We start from the raw sequence: 13891 nt of genomic DNA on the forward strand, positions 1-13891 counted from the left end.
ATAATATATTTATTAAAAATATGTATTTTTTTATAAGTATTTAAAGAAAAAAAAAACCACCTACCCACATTTTAATATTGTTATTTCAAAACATTGACAACATTAAAATTATTTTTTCAAGGTATTATCTTATTCCTTTTAATCAATTTTTTATATATATATATACTATAAATAATTTATAAAAACTCCGGGGCCTCTACTCCTAAAGGTCCAAATTGTTGATCACAAAAAGCTTCACTTAGACGGAAAGCACAGAGTATTGAATAATAACAATAGTGGAATATTTTAGGTTAAAATTTACATGCAAAAATGTCTCCATGTCTCATCCAAACTATGTTTTGGTGATCTGGCCTGCCTTTTTCATCCCCATATTCCAAAAAATAAATAAATAAGTCAAACCGACCCCTATCTGTGAACAAGGAAAACCCACATTTACCTACAAACAAAATCATTGACTTTTTTTCCATGGATTTCCTAAGCATATTTATTAATTTAGTATAGGAGTAAATCATTAATTTACTAATTTACCTAGAAAGAATTAGGGTTTATTGAAGAATTTCTTTTGTATGGAAACTTTTGATTAATTATAGAATCATTTTTACCTTAGAAGAGCTATGTTGGTTCATTTTGTATTTCCCACATTTTAAATGTGATAAGATTTTTTTTCCCTTCAAATAAATTCAACTTATACAATCATACAAATAAGGGCATGTACCAATCTAGCTTAGAACAAGGTTCGTCCTATAACTTTGAACTTTAATTAGCATTAGACTCGGATAGGAATTAAGGACTTGTTTGAAAACCTTTCTGAAAATAGTTTTTTTCAAGATTAAATTTTTGTTCAAGAACCCAAAGTATGAAAAATAGTTTTTTTTTATATATGAGTTTTCAAAAAAAAAAAATTTTGAAAATATTCTCACACAAACCTAATGTTTTTATTGAAAAATATATTTCATTTCTTCAAAATCTCAAATTTTCTTCCTATTGTAAAATTCTTGCAATAATCGTTACAAAAAGTATTTTAACCCAAAGGTTATCCCTAAGGTGGTAATTTGTAATGGAACATATAAAATAACTCATATAAAGCATGGGGAGGAGCCAAAGAAAAGGTGGAGAGGGCAATTTATGAAAAGTATTTTTTTCTCTATTCAATGTAGGACATCTGAAGAAAATATTCTTCTTTTCTCTGTGTCAAAACTGAATACAAAGTGACCAATATATATACAAGTGGGATTCGTAATCTAAGCCATATAATATGCACAATCACTATCTCTAAGGAAACAATAACTAATTAGGAGAGATTCTCTCATCCATAAAAATAGAAAGTATCCTAACACAATCCCTCTAATCTTGGCACTTAATTACAAATCATAATCCCATATTTCCACACTCCCCCTCAAGTTGGGTAGTAGATGTCTAGCATTCCCAACTTGCTTTTCATGGTTTCATAGGTGGCCTTTGGAAGTGCCTTTGTCAGAATGTCTGCTATTTGACGACTTGAAGGAATATACATAAGTCTGATTGTTCCCCCTTCAAGTTTCTCCTTGATGAAGTGACGGTCTATCTCCACGTGCTTGGTTCTGTTGTGTTGAACTGGATTCTTTGCAATACTTATGGTAGCCTTGTTATCACACAAAACTGTCATAGTGGAGTTTGATATAATTCCAAGTTCCTTGAGTATTCTTTAGAGCCACATTCCTTCACATATCCCATGAGTCATTGCCCTGAATTCTGCCTCTGCACTGCTTCTCGCCACTACGGACTACTTCTTGCTTCTCCAAGTCACCAAGTTCCCCACACATAGGAACAATACCCAGTAGTTGACCTCCGATCTGTCAAGGATCCTGCCCAATCAGCATCTGTGAATACCTCAACTTCCCTACTTGAGGTTTTCTTGCAGTAGAGTCCTCTACCAAGGCTCTTTTTAAGGTACTGTAAAATTCTGTATACGGCTTTTATGTGTCTTTCAGTGGGATTGTTCATGTAGCGGCTTACCATGCTCACAGCGAAACCAATATCGGGCCTTGTGTGAGTTAAGAAGATCAACTTTCCTACTAACCTCTAGTACCTGTCTTTGTCAGTTGGATGACTGTCATTATCTTTATCAATCTTACCAATAGGATCCATAGGGGTGTCCACTGGCTTACAACCTAGCATTCCAGTCTCCTGAAGTAGATCAAGCACATACTTCCTTTGCGTGACCACAATTCCCTCCTTAGTTCTGCCAACTTCCATGCCAAGAAAGTATCTGAGTTGTCCAAGATCTTTGATTTCAAATTCTCTTGCTAGCAGCTTCTTGAGATTCTTTATCCCTTCTTCATCGTCTCCGGTAATTATAATATCATCAACATAGACAATGAATAAAGTCATATAACCTTCCTTAGAGTGCTTCATAAACAGTGTGTGATTTGCTTGACATTGGATGAACCCATGTTTTTTCACAACTCTAGTCAGTCGATCAAACCAGGCCCTAGGTGACTGTTTTAGACCATATAGGGACTTTCTCAGTTTACACACTTTTCCTGAACTGGAGTTTCCATACTAGGCGGAATCTTCATGTAGACTTCCTCTTCTAGTTCTCAGTTGAGAAATGCATTTTTGACATCAAGTTGGTGCAGATTCCAGTCCAAATTTACTGTAACTGACAATAACACTCTGATGGAGTTGAGCTTTGCTACTGGTGCAAATGTCTCTTCATAATTAATGCCATAGGATTGAGTAAATCCTTTAGCTACTAGTCGAGCCTTGAACATGTTTATATTTCCATCTGGATTGTGCTTCACGGAAAATATCCACTTGCATCAACAGGCCTCTTACCCTCTGGTAATTATGAGATTTCCCATGTCCCATTTTTCTCCAATGCTTGTATTTCTTCCTGAACAGCAGTCTTCCATTCAGGTTGTTGAAGTGCTTCTTGAAGTGCAGGATCTTACACTTTTCCTTAAAGCAATGGGTTGATCAAGATCATCAAGGTCATTACTGGAATTTAGATCATAAATTGTGTTACCTGGTTGTGAGTTTGGGTTGCTTGGATCCTGGTCCAATTCTTGGTTCTGTTCAGGTGGAGTGTTGTCCTTGGGTTCCTTTTGAGGAGGTTTCTCGGGCTTTTCCTTTAAATTTTTTCTAGAATAAACTATTACCTCTTTACTGCCTTGTGTAGTTGACTCAGGTGTGACAGAAGAGACATCCAAGGAATTGTTTTCGGGGACAGAAAGAGTAGTATCTGTTTGAGGAGGAAGTGATGAACTCAAAGGAGAAGTAGTGCTGATTTCGGTTTCCCAGAATTGGAATTCATCTGTGGACCAGTTCTCCCCCTGAATTGCAGTTTTGGGGTAGAAGGGTTGATTTTCGAAGAAAGTGACATCCATGGAAGTGTAGAATTTCTTGGTTGTTGGAGAGTAGCACTGTATCCTTTTTGGTTTGGTGAGTACCCGAGAAAGATGCATTTAGTGGCTGTCGGATCAAGCTTACTATGTTCGGACTTATGGATGTGAACGAAAGCAGTACAACCAAAGACTTTGATTGGGATAGACGAGGTTATTCGAGCGGATGGATATGCAGCAAGGAGGATTTGACACGGGGTTTTAAATTGAAGAATCCTAGAAGGCATTCGGTTGATCAAGTAGGTTGTTGTGAGTACAGCTTCACCCCATAATTGTTTAGGCACGTTTGAAGCTATCATAAGGGATCGTGCAACCTCCATCAAATGTCTATTTTTCCTTTCTACAACTCTATTTTGCTATGAAGTATCAATGCAAGAGCTTTGATGTACGATGCCATTCTCCAGAAGATATGACCCAAGAATGTTGTGATAGTATTCTCGAGCATTATCTGTCCGAAAGGACTTGAATTTTTGCCTGAAACTGCGTCTGAACCATGTTGTTGAAGTTTTCAAATATTCCCCTCACTTCTGATTTCTTCTTCATAAGGAATACCCAAGTCACTCAAGTGTGGTCATCAACAAAGGTGACAAACCATTTAGAACCTGTAATGTTGTTGATTCTAGAGGCCCCCCAATCATCATTCTGAATCAAGGAAAAAGGATGAGATGGTTTGTATGGTTGAATGGAATAGGAGTTGCGAGTATGTTTGGACAATTGACATATTTCGCATTGAAAATTTTTGGAATTTTTATTGAATAATGATGGATATAGTTTTTCAAGATAGGAAAATTTTGGGTGACCTAATCGGTAGTGTCATAACATAACAACACTATCCGTCTTGGTACTAGGGTTGGAAACTACACAAGCAATCTTCATTGGTAGCCTTTGAATTTCCTCAGCTCTTAGAAGGTAAAGTCCAACACGCACCTCAACATTGCCAATCCTCTTCCTAGAGTTCAAGGCCTGAAATTCACACATGTGAGGAAGGAATTTAGTAACACAATTAAAATCCTGTGTTAGTCTACTTATAGACAATAGGTTGCAATCCAATTTCGGAACATAGAGCACGGAGTGAAGAGTAATATCCTTGGAAATAATAACTGAACCTGTGCCGAATACCCTAGAAAGGGTTCCATCGGCAATTCGAACAGAGGAATTGTTATGGCAAGGAGTATATTCATGAAAAACCATGAGATTCCCAGTCATGTGATCTGAAGCTCCTGAGTCCACTATCCATGTAGTGTGATTTTCTTGTCTAACATTTAGGGCATGGGAAAAAATACCTTTCTGGGCTACAAATGCCGTACCAATAGTTGTTCCAGTTGATTGAAGAGTCTGTTGGAACATTTTCTGTAGTGCCTCCAATTGCTCTTTGCTAAACAGTCCAAGATTTGAGCTAGTGCCAGATGTGTCTTTTTCGGCTGTAGCGGTGTAACCTCGGCCTTCTCTGTTTTGCTGTGGCCGAGAAGGTTTCCAATCAGCAGGTTTACCGTGTAGATGCCAGCAAGTCTCTTTCGTGTGTCCAGGTTTTCTACAATGGTCGCACCATGGACGATTCTTCTTCGTTTGGTGGTTGTTGTTGTTGGATTGGGTTCCTCGTGCAACTAGAGCTGAGTTCTCAAGATTTTTGGAGGAATTTTGGGTTCCCAACATCACTTTTTGTCTACTTTCCTCTCTGCGAATTTCAGAAAAAACTTCCCTAACACTAGGTAATGGCTTAATACTTAGAACTCTTCCACGTACCTCATCTAAATTCTTATTAAGGCCAAGTAAAAATTTGTAGATGCATTCCTTTTCAATGACCTTCTTGTATAGGAGTCCATCTTCGGGACACTTCCAAACCAATTCTTCATAAATATCGAGTTGTTGCCAATACTGTGTAAGGATATTAAAATATTCGGTAACAGTTGAATCTCCTGTCGAAGATCCTGGAGAATACTCTTGATTTCGAAAATCGCCGAGGTATTATCGATGTTGGAGTAGGTCTCTCTAGTTGCATCCCATATCTCCTTTGTTGTGCCATAATACATGAAGTTTTCTCCTATGTCATTGGTCATAGAGTTAATTAACCAAGACATCACCATACTATTTTCCAACTTCCAGGTTCGGCATCCTGGATCATCTTCCTTCGGCTGAACAATGGCTCCCGTAAGGTATTCTTCCTTACCTTTCCCGCATATGAAGATTTGAACAGACTGAGTCCATTGAATAAAATTCTGCCCATTGAGTTTATGACCTGTTATGGGAAGAATGATGCCGTCTGTGGTGCTGGCACTGCCGGAGTGAACTGCTTCAGGTCTGGACGTCACCTCCGAGTTTGATCCTTCCGTTTTGCTCTCCATGGAAAAAGATGATTTTTTTTTTATACGTGGTTCAGATCTGAATGCTCTGATACCATGAAGAAAATATTCTTCTTTTTTATGTGTCAAAACTGAATAAAAAGTGATATATATATACAAGTGGGATTCCTAATCTAAGCCATATAATATGCACAATCACTATCTCTAAGGAAACAATAACTAATTAGGAGAAATTCTCTCATCCATAAAAATAGAAAGTATCCTAACACAATCCCTCTAATCTTGGCACTTAATTACAAATCATAATCCCATATTTCCACAACACTCTCATGCAAACACAACGTCTTCATTATGTCCTATGAAATTGTTAGGTCAAACAAACAAACACCCCTTATGGGACCAAACAACCCCTTGTAGGATCGATTTTGATACCATTATTCAATTTAAGTTATAATGGCGTAAGCTTGCTCCAATGGTTGCTACAAATTCCACCTAAATGTTTTGTCTTAGGTTCAAATTCCCTTACCAGTATATGTTGATTTTATGTTTGTGATGTTTCACATCGGATGAGAGAGAGTTTTTTGTGTTATATGAGTATGAGTTCTTTTTAATCATGTAAACACGTTTTAAAGTTGTGAAAATCCTTTAGGTGGACAATATCCACAAGATTAGGTGCAGGTTGTCATAAATGGTTATCAAAGTTGATCCTTGACCCCGATGTGGGGGTTTGTTTGGCCCCTTGATGGGTGTCTATCTATTTGGGTCCACTCATTGTGTTTGTATGAAAAGTGTTTGTAATATCCCACATTGGATAGAGAATAAATAAATAAATAAAAAGTCGTGAGGGCCCCTTTAGGACTAAAACAAACAATATTTGTATGGTTGGGGTGTGGAACGTTGCAAATGGTATCAGAGTTTGGGCCCGTAATGGGTGTTTTTCTATTTGACTTTATAATCCTATAAGACACAACAAAGACGTTGTATTTATGATGTCCCACATCAAATAGGAGATAAAGTTTTTGACGCTATATAAGTATGAATTATCCTTAACTTTATAGACGCAATTTAAAGCATGTGGGGGGGTTTGTTTGGCCATGTGAGGGGTGTTTATCTATTTGGCCTCATAATACTAAGGGACACAACAAAGACGTTGTGTCTACATGGAGGGGTGTTTGTGATGTTCTACATCAAATAAGGAAGAAAGTTCTTAATGCTATATAAATATAAGTTGTTCTTAATTTTGCAAATGCATTTTAAAACTATAAGAATCCATTTGAGTCCAAAGTGGACAATATCTATATGATTTTGTGCAAGTTGTTACAAAATGATATGAGAGTCAATCCTCAACCTTAATGTAGAGGTTTATTTGGCCTTATGAGAGGTGTCAATTTATTTGACCCCGTAATTCAATGGGACACAAACGTTGTATCTATATAAGGGATGTTTGTGATATCCTATATCATATATGAGAAAAAGTTATTTCCTGACACTATATAAGTATAAATTCATTTTTAACTTTGTAAAAACATTTTAAAGTCATGAGGACACCTTAGGACCAAAACATATAATATTTAAATGGTTGGGTTGTTACAACATTTATAAAAAGATTTTTAAAATTTTATTTTTGATCTTTATATAAAGTGATATTGTTTATGAGTTTCATGAAGCTAATTTTTATACATAACCAATAAAACAGAAATTTGTTTAATTTTACAATAAATAATACATTGAAAATGAAAAAGTTATTAAAATTACAATAAAATTATTTCATAATTCATAAAGTATTCATTTACTGCATTCTTGGATAATAGGTAATGTGGTTATTAAAATTACAATAATATGTTTTCATAAAGGATTCATTTGTTGCAATCTTGGGCAATAGGTAATTAATTTGAGATGGTGATGGTATGAAAAATGAAGGCGTAAAAGTGAATGGGCATGAGAGAAAAGACAAAAACCTCTACGTGTGAAAGCAGCTATATGATTATTCTTTGCCTGTGGAATCAATCAGTATCACCCTCGTCTTCCTCCTCTCTCTAGAAAATCCATAAGCCATGATCATGAATAAGAAGATGATGATTGGTGTAGTAGCAGGGGTGATTCTGAATCTAGGGTTTCTACTAGGGGGCGTCCAATCCATTCGATTTGAACTCGAATCAGGCCACACCAAATGCATTGCCGAAGACATCAAGGCCGATTCCATGACCGTCGGCAAATACTCTGTCGTTAACCCTAACGACGGCTATCCTATTCCCGATTCACATAAAGTCACTGTTCGGGTGCGCTATTTCTTCCTTCTTCCTAACCCATCTCCCAAATTCAATCCTCTCTCTTATTCTGCTTCTTTCTCTTTCTAGGTGACTTCTGCCTATGGCAATAACTATCACTACGCGGATCTTGTTGATTCCGGCCAGTTCGCTTTTCCGGCGGCCGAGGCCGGGGACTATATGGCTTGTTTTTGGGTTGTGTATCACAAGCCGCCCTTGACGTTGACCATTGATTTAGATTGGAAAACGGGAGTGGCCGCCAAGGACTGGTCCAATGTTGCCAAGAAAGGCCAGGTCGACGTAAGTTTCTGACTTTTCGGATTGCTTTTCTGTGAAACTTTGCCTCTTTCTCTATGCCAAATAATTGTGAATTGATTGGATTTTTCTAAAAAATATATTTATAAAAAAGTTGGTAGTCTTCTAGGATTCTGAAAGATATGATGAACTGGTTTTATAATGTGATTGCGACATGCAACTTGGGAACTGGATTAGGAGTGTTAGACCTTTATTCATTGGGACCAATTCTTGCCTTCATTAATGGATTTTGTGCAGCCATTCTTTGTTTAGCAATAACGCAAGCCATGGTTATGGCTCTGGCTATTGAGAACTGAAAACCAGGTTTGGGACTGGTTCAGTCCGCCCCTCCTGGGGTGGAGTTTGTAACGGCCTTCATAAATTAATAATGTGATTTTCTCCAAAAAAAAAAAAAAAAAAAAAAAGAAGAAGAAGAAGAAGAAAAGGAGTATCCATCCATGACCCAGAACTCTAATTATCTAAACTGATTTCTCATTGCTTTGTTAGATAATCATATTCAAAAAATGTGTGAAAATAGGTTGTATTCTTGATCAGATAGTCCAGGTGATGAAGCTCAGTGAATTTGTTTTTCTTTTTGGTACCTACTATTCAGCTGGATGGGAAACCAAGAGACTGTAAATATATCTAGATTTCACGGAATCTTGGGAGAAATGCTTTAGTTGATGTTATCTTGGAGCATTTTTTAGTGTAAAAAGTGCAAATTCCGTAGTTAAGGCTCAGGCATTGTGGCACAGGTGTTTGCATAGTCATCTTTTAATCAACTTGGTGTTTCTAGGGGGATGAGTCTCAGTTTCTGAGATTGGGTATATCACCAAAAGAGAGGAGGGGACTTTTGTTGGCCAAAGGGTATTTGAGGTTACACACTTTTTTCAACTATAATTTCCTTTACATTAACTAGGTTTACATGGAAGCTTATGTAACAGGAGGACAAGATGAGGAATGTAATCAGTCCCATAATCAAGTAGGCTACTGTTTTAGAAGAGTTCCATTATTAAGATAAGTGGTGGCCCTTGATAGATAGCATGGTTAAATTTAATGCCCATCAGCTTTCCCTCTCTGCCCACCTCCTCTACGTGTGGTAGGTCTTTACAACTTTATCCAAGGCTATAGGGTGATGTAGTAGTATCCATAGTTTTCAACTTAATGTTTCTTTTTATATGTAAACTAGAGATATATTAACAAAGCCCCTAAAAAAAAGGGCCTCAACTCATTGTAAAGTATATTGTCTCTTCATCAATGTTTTCATACCTTGTTTTGTATTGTAAGTTCTTTTGCACATTCGCAGATAGATAGGGAAAAGAATTATGTATACATATGTTAAATACATATACATTGCAAGAAATAGTCAAAATATGGTACTGGTCAACGTACTTGTATCAAACCATCAATGGTTTATATAGCAAAAGTTTTAAGTTCTAACTTGAGAGGTCAAAAATTAAAAAAAAAAAAAAAATATGGTCTTCAAAATGTCATATCAAAAGCTCCAAATTCCAACAAAGCCCTTAGTTTGTGGGTTATTTCCCATTCTTTTTTTGATGCCAACCATACTAATATGAACATGCCATTGATTTTGTGAATGGCATTCTAATCCACTATTTTTCCAATTAATTTAGTTGCTCTGTTGCTTACCACAAATTTTGAAAAGATAAGGAAAAGAAATGGTTGTGTCTCTTGGTTACCTCCCATGCTAATAGTATCTGTGCATTTTCTTATTAACTGCATGTCACATGCATCTTTTGTTGGGATAGTATTCTTTCTGTGTGTTCTTAGTGGTGCCATTATACCAGTTTGTTACTCGTTTCATTTGTAAATATAGACAGATTACAACTTTGCTCTTTGGGCTTTATTTGTCATACAGATAAATTACTTCTTTACTCTTTAGGCACTCTATATCATGTGATTTCTCCTGATCACTAAAATTCATTTGATGACTCCTCTTTCTGTTTTTTGTGGTGATTTGCCAACTGCCCAAGAAGTATTTGACCCTGAAAGTTGATATCTCAGGTTTGATAATGAAGCAAACTGGTTCTCTGATTTCCATGTTTATCTTGATCTTGCTTCTTTCTAGGAGTCCTAGTCCTATGGTGTTGCTTTGGATTGACTTAATCCTTCTACAGTTTTTTAATGATTATATTCTCAGAAAGTTATGTTGAATAAATATGTTCTCAGTGTTCTCACCTCATGTTGTTGATTGTACAATGATGTAAATCCTATAATCAAATTATGTAAAGAATATCATGCTGGATCATGTCTTGCAATAAACAGGTGATGGAATTAGAGCTGAAGAAGTTGTATGACACTGTTACGTCAATTCATGAAGAGATGTTTTATCTTCGAGGAAGGCAAGAAAAACATTTCTACTCTCTTAAACAATTTAACAAGACTAAACTATATATATATATATATTTTTTTTTATTTGAGGAATAATTAATATATATATATATATATATATATATATATATATATATATATATTAATTATTGAGCTCAAATTTATTTACCATTTTCCTCTTAGTTTTGTTTTATTTCCTTTATCCTTTCCCCATCCTGTCTCTCACACTGTTTGAGGTCCTAACGGAGCCCTAAAAAGAACACTCTTTTCTGATATCATTTGCAATGTTGCATATGTTCGATGCTTTTTCCAGGGAAGAAGAAATGCAGGAGCTTAACCAAGCAACTAACTCAAGAATGGCATGGCTGAGTTTTCTTTCACTATTTGTTTGTTTGTCAGTGGCGGGCTTGCAACTATGGCACTTGAAGAACTTTTTTGAGAGGAAGAAACTCCTCTAGTGCACTTGTAGACAAGTTTTTCTTACTTTTTTTTCACTTGCTCTTGTAAAATCTTTCAATAATTCAAAAGGAAAAAAGTATTTGATCAAGATGACAGATAAATTGTGGGGGTTCTATGACATAGATTGCATTATAGTGTTCCAGAAAATTCCTTGTGTTTTAACGGCAGTTTGTCCCAATCGTTTCTCTTGAATGTGGTGTGAAGTGATTAAAGATATCATTGCTATACGCCGGCTTGGGTCTCTAGGTGTTGCTCAGGAATGTGTTCATCTGGTACTTTCTCATCTTTTCGCCCATCCATATATGTAAGAATCTTAATTAAACCAAAATTGTGGTTCACTGGTATATTAGAATTATTAATCTTTGAGTTCGATTCTTCTTAGGATTGAGATCTTAATTTTATTATGAGTTTATTTTTTATTGTAATTTTTCATATGTATACAATAAAAATAATAGGAAGTGTAGTGTGATAAATTTTATATAATTATTTATCATATTCTTTATTTTTTATGTGGAGAAATTGTTCTTGTGTTGGAACAATTATTTTTCATTACTCATATTTGATATCAAAGCTTGATGATTAAAGATGCAATAATAATGTGATTCAATCTCGGTTTCTAAAGTTGCGATGGAAAAAAGTATTGAATTTTGGAGGATTCGGATGCAATTATTATTTGAGCGTCAAGATATTTGGAGAGTAATAGATCAAAGATATGTGGTACTACCAGATCAAGCACAACTTACAAAAGTACAAAAAGGAAAAAGAAAATTTTGAAGGCTTGCTTATACAAGTGTTTGTTGATCGAACCACCTATTTTTAAGAAGATTGCAAAGGCAACCACGGTAAAAGATGTATGGGACATTCTTATGAAGACCTACAAATGGGTGGGCAAGGTGTAGAATGTTTGATTCCAGACTTGAGGATAACTCAAGCTTCTTCCTATGAATGGTGAGGTGTATGTTGCACTTAAAACAATTGTCTAAATCTTTTTAGGTTGAAGCAGTTTTTTTATTCAGCTTATTTATAAAATAGATGCCCACTAAAAGTGCTTATGAAAAGACCCTATAAGAAGCTTGAAGTCATAGGAAGCCTAATATTTGAACATATAAGGGTGTTTGGTTGCATATCATATGTTAAATGTGCTTGATGCATTATAAAAAATTGATGATAAAAGTGAAAAGTGCATTCATATTGGTTATAACCAGGTGATAGAAGGCTATAAATTATATAAACCACAAATCAAAAAGGCTATTGTTAGTTGTGATGTGATTTTTGATAAGCAAGTAGCATGTGATCAGTCCTTTAATGAAAAAAGACCATCAAGTGTTCAAATTCATTTTGAAGAGCAAAGTAAAGATCAAAGTATGCAACCTACTACTGCACCAATTATGACTCTTTGTTAAAGTTAGCAAGGTGTCCACAATGTCAACATGTTTTACCTACAAGCTTGCAAGATTACGTGGTTGGTGATGATAACGACCAAATAGGTGAAGAATTGATGAGTTTTATTTTATTTACAAATTTCAATCCATTAGGTTATGGTGAAGCTACTTAAAATGATAGTTGACTTAAAACTTATGAATTAAGAAATTCATTCTATTAAGAAAAATAATAAATGTGAACTTACTAAGAAGAAGCCAATTGGTGTCAAATGAGTGTATAAAATTGAGTATAAGACAAATGGAGAAGTTGATCACTTCAAAGCAAAAATGATGACAAAATATTACAAATAGAAACCAAGTATTGATTATGTTGAAGTATTTGTATATGTTTTTTGTATGATTCTCTTTCTTGTTGCACAAAACAATTGAATTTTTTTTTTCAAATGGGCGTGAAGTCATCTTTCTTGAATGGTAAAGTAGAAGAAGATGTTTATGTGAATAACCTCATGGATACATGATAAAAGGGGAAGAAGAAAAAGGTCTATAAGCTAAATAAGGTTTTATATAAATTAATGTAGATACTAAGAGCATGGTACACACATATTGATACCTATCTCGTGAAGAATGAATTTTAAAAATCTCCTTATGAACGCACTTTATATGTCAAATTAAATGTCAAGTGACATTCTTATTTTGTGTTTATACATGGATGATTTAATTATCACTAGTCATAAATTGAAAATGATTGTAGAAGTCAAAGAAGTAATGATTAATCAATTTGAGATAATAGATATAGGATTGATGTTCCATTTGCAAGCAGTAAAATGTATCCTATGATACATTAAAGATATGCAGAGTGATGGTACTTTTTATGCATATGGTAACACATAAATAGTGATTGAGTTGGTGATGTAGAAAAACGAAAAAGTTCTTTAGTTTATCAATTTAATCTCAATTTGGGACTTTTTCTTGGTTATCAAAGAAACAAGAGGTAGTTGCTTTGTCAATGATAGAAGCTGAGTATATTACAACTACCAGTGGTGCCACTCATATAACATGGTTGCATCAAATGCTTTTTGACTTAAATCATGCTTGAGAAGTTCCCACAAAGATTTTTTGTGATGATAAATCAACAATCACATTGCCTAAGAATCCAGTTTTTCATGGAAGAAACAAATACATTGACATCAAATTTTACTATATTCATGATTTGGTGGAAGACATAAATTATGCTTGAGTTTTGTTGTTATGATAATCAAGTTATAGACATCTTTACAAAACCAATCAAAATAAAAACATTGCTCAAGTTGAAGAAGATGATGAGTATGATGAAATTTGAAAATTTTGGTTTAAGGTAGTATAAGAATCCCAATTAAACCAATATTGTATTTAATACGTATATTAGAATTTGATTCTTCTTAGGATTCGGAATCCTAATATTAGTAGGAGTTTAG

At 35.0% G+C, this 13891-nt stretch overlaps 1 protein-coding gene across 1 annotated transcript; it reads left to right on the forward strand.

Annotated features, from left to right (window-relative positions):
• The first annotated feature begins 7558 nt into the window (after window positions 1–7558).
• On the forward strand, window positions 7559–11202 carry LOC100250632 (transmembrane emp24 domain-containing protein p24delta9). Its single transcript, XM_002267365.4, has 4 exons — window positions 7559–7962; window positions 8041–8250; window positions 10531–10607; window positions 10910–11202. The coding sequence occupies exons 1-4, from the start codon at window positions 7738–7740 to the stop codon at window positions 11052–11054; spliced, it is 657 nt and encodes a 218-aa protein (XP_002267401.1). The 5' UTR covers window positions 7559–7737; the 3' UTR covers window positions 11055–11202.
• The last annotated feature ends 2689 nt before the right edge of the window (window positions 11203–13891 follow it).

This window comes from Vitis vinifera, chromosome 1 (genome assembly GCF_030704535.1).
Source record: "Vitis vinifera cultivar Pinot Noir 40024 chromosome 1, ASM3070453v1".
Lineage (NCBI taxonomy): Eukaryota > Viridiplantae > Streptophyta > Magnoliopsida > Vitales > Vitaceae > Vitis > Vitis vinifera.

Bases quoted from the DNA above. Each gene is read 5' to 3' on its own strand.
- LOC100250632 (XM_002267365.4), top strand. From the start codon at position 7,738: ATGATCATGAATAAGAAGATGATGATTGGTGTAGTAGCAGGGGTGATT. The intron at 8,251-10,530 runs GTAAGTTTCTGA...TGCAATAAACAG, and splicing joins CCAAGAAAGGCCAGGTCGAC to GTGATGGAATTAGAGCTGAA. The intron at 10,608-10,909 runs GCAAGAAAAACA...TGCTTTTTCCAG, and splicing joins ATGTTTTATCTTCGAGGAAG to GGAAGAAGAAATGCAGGAGC.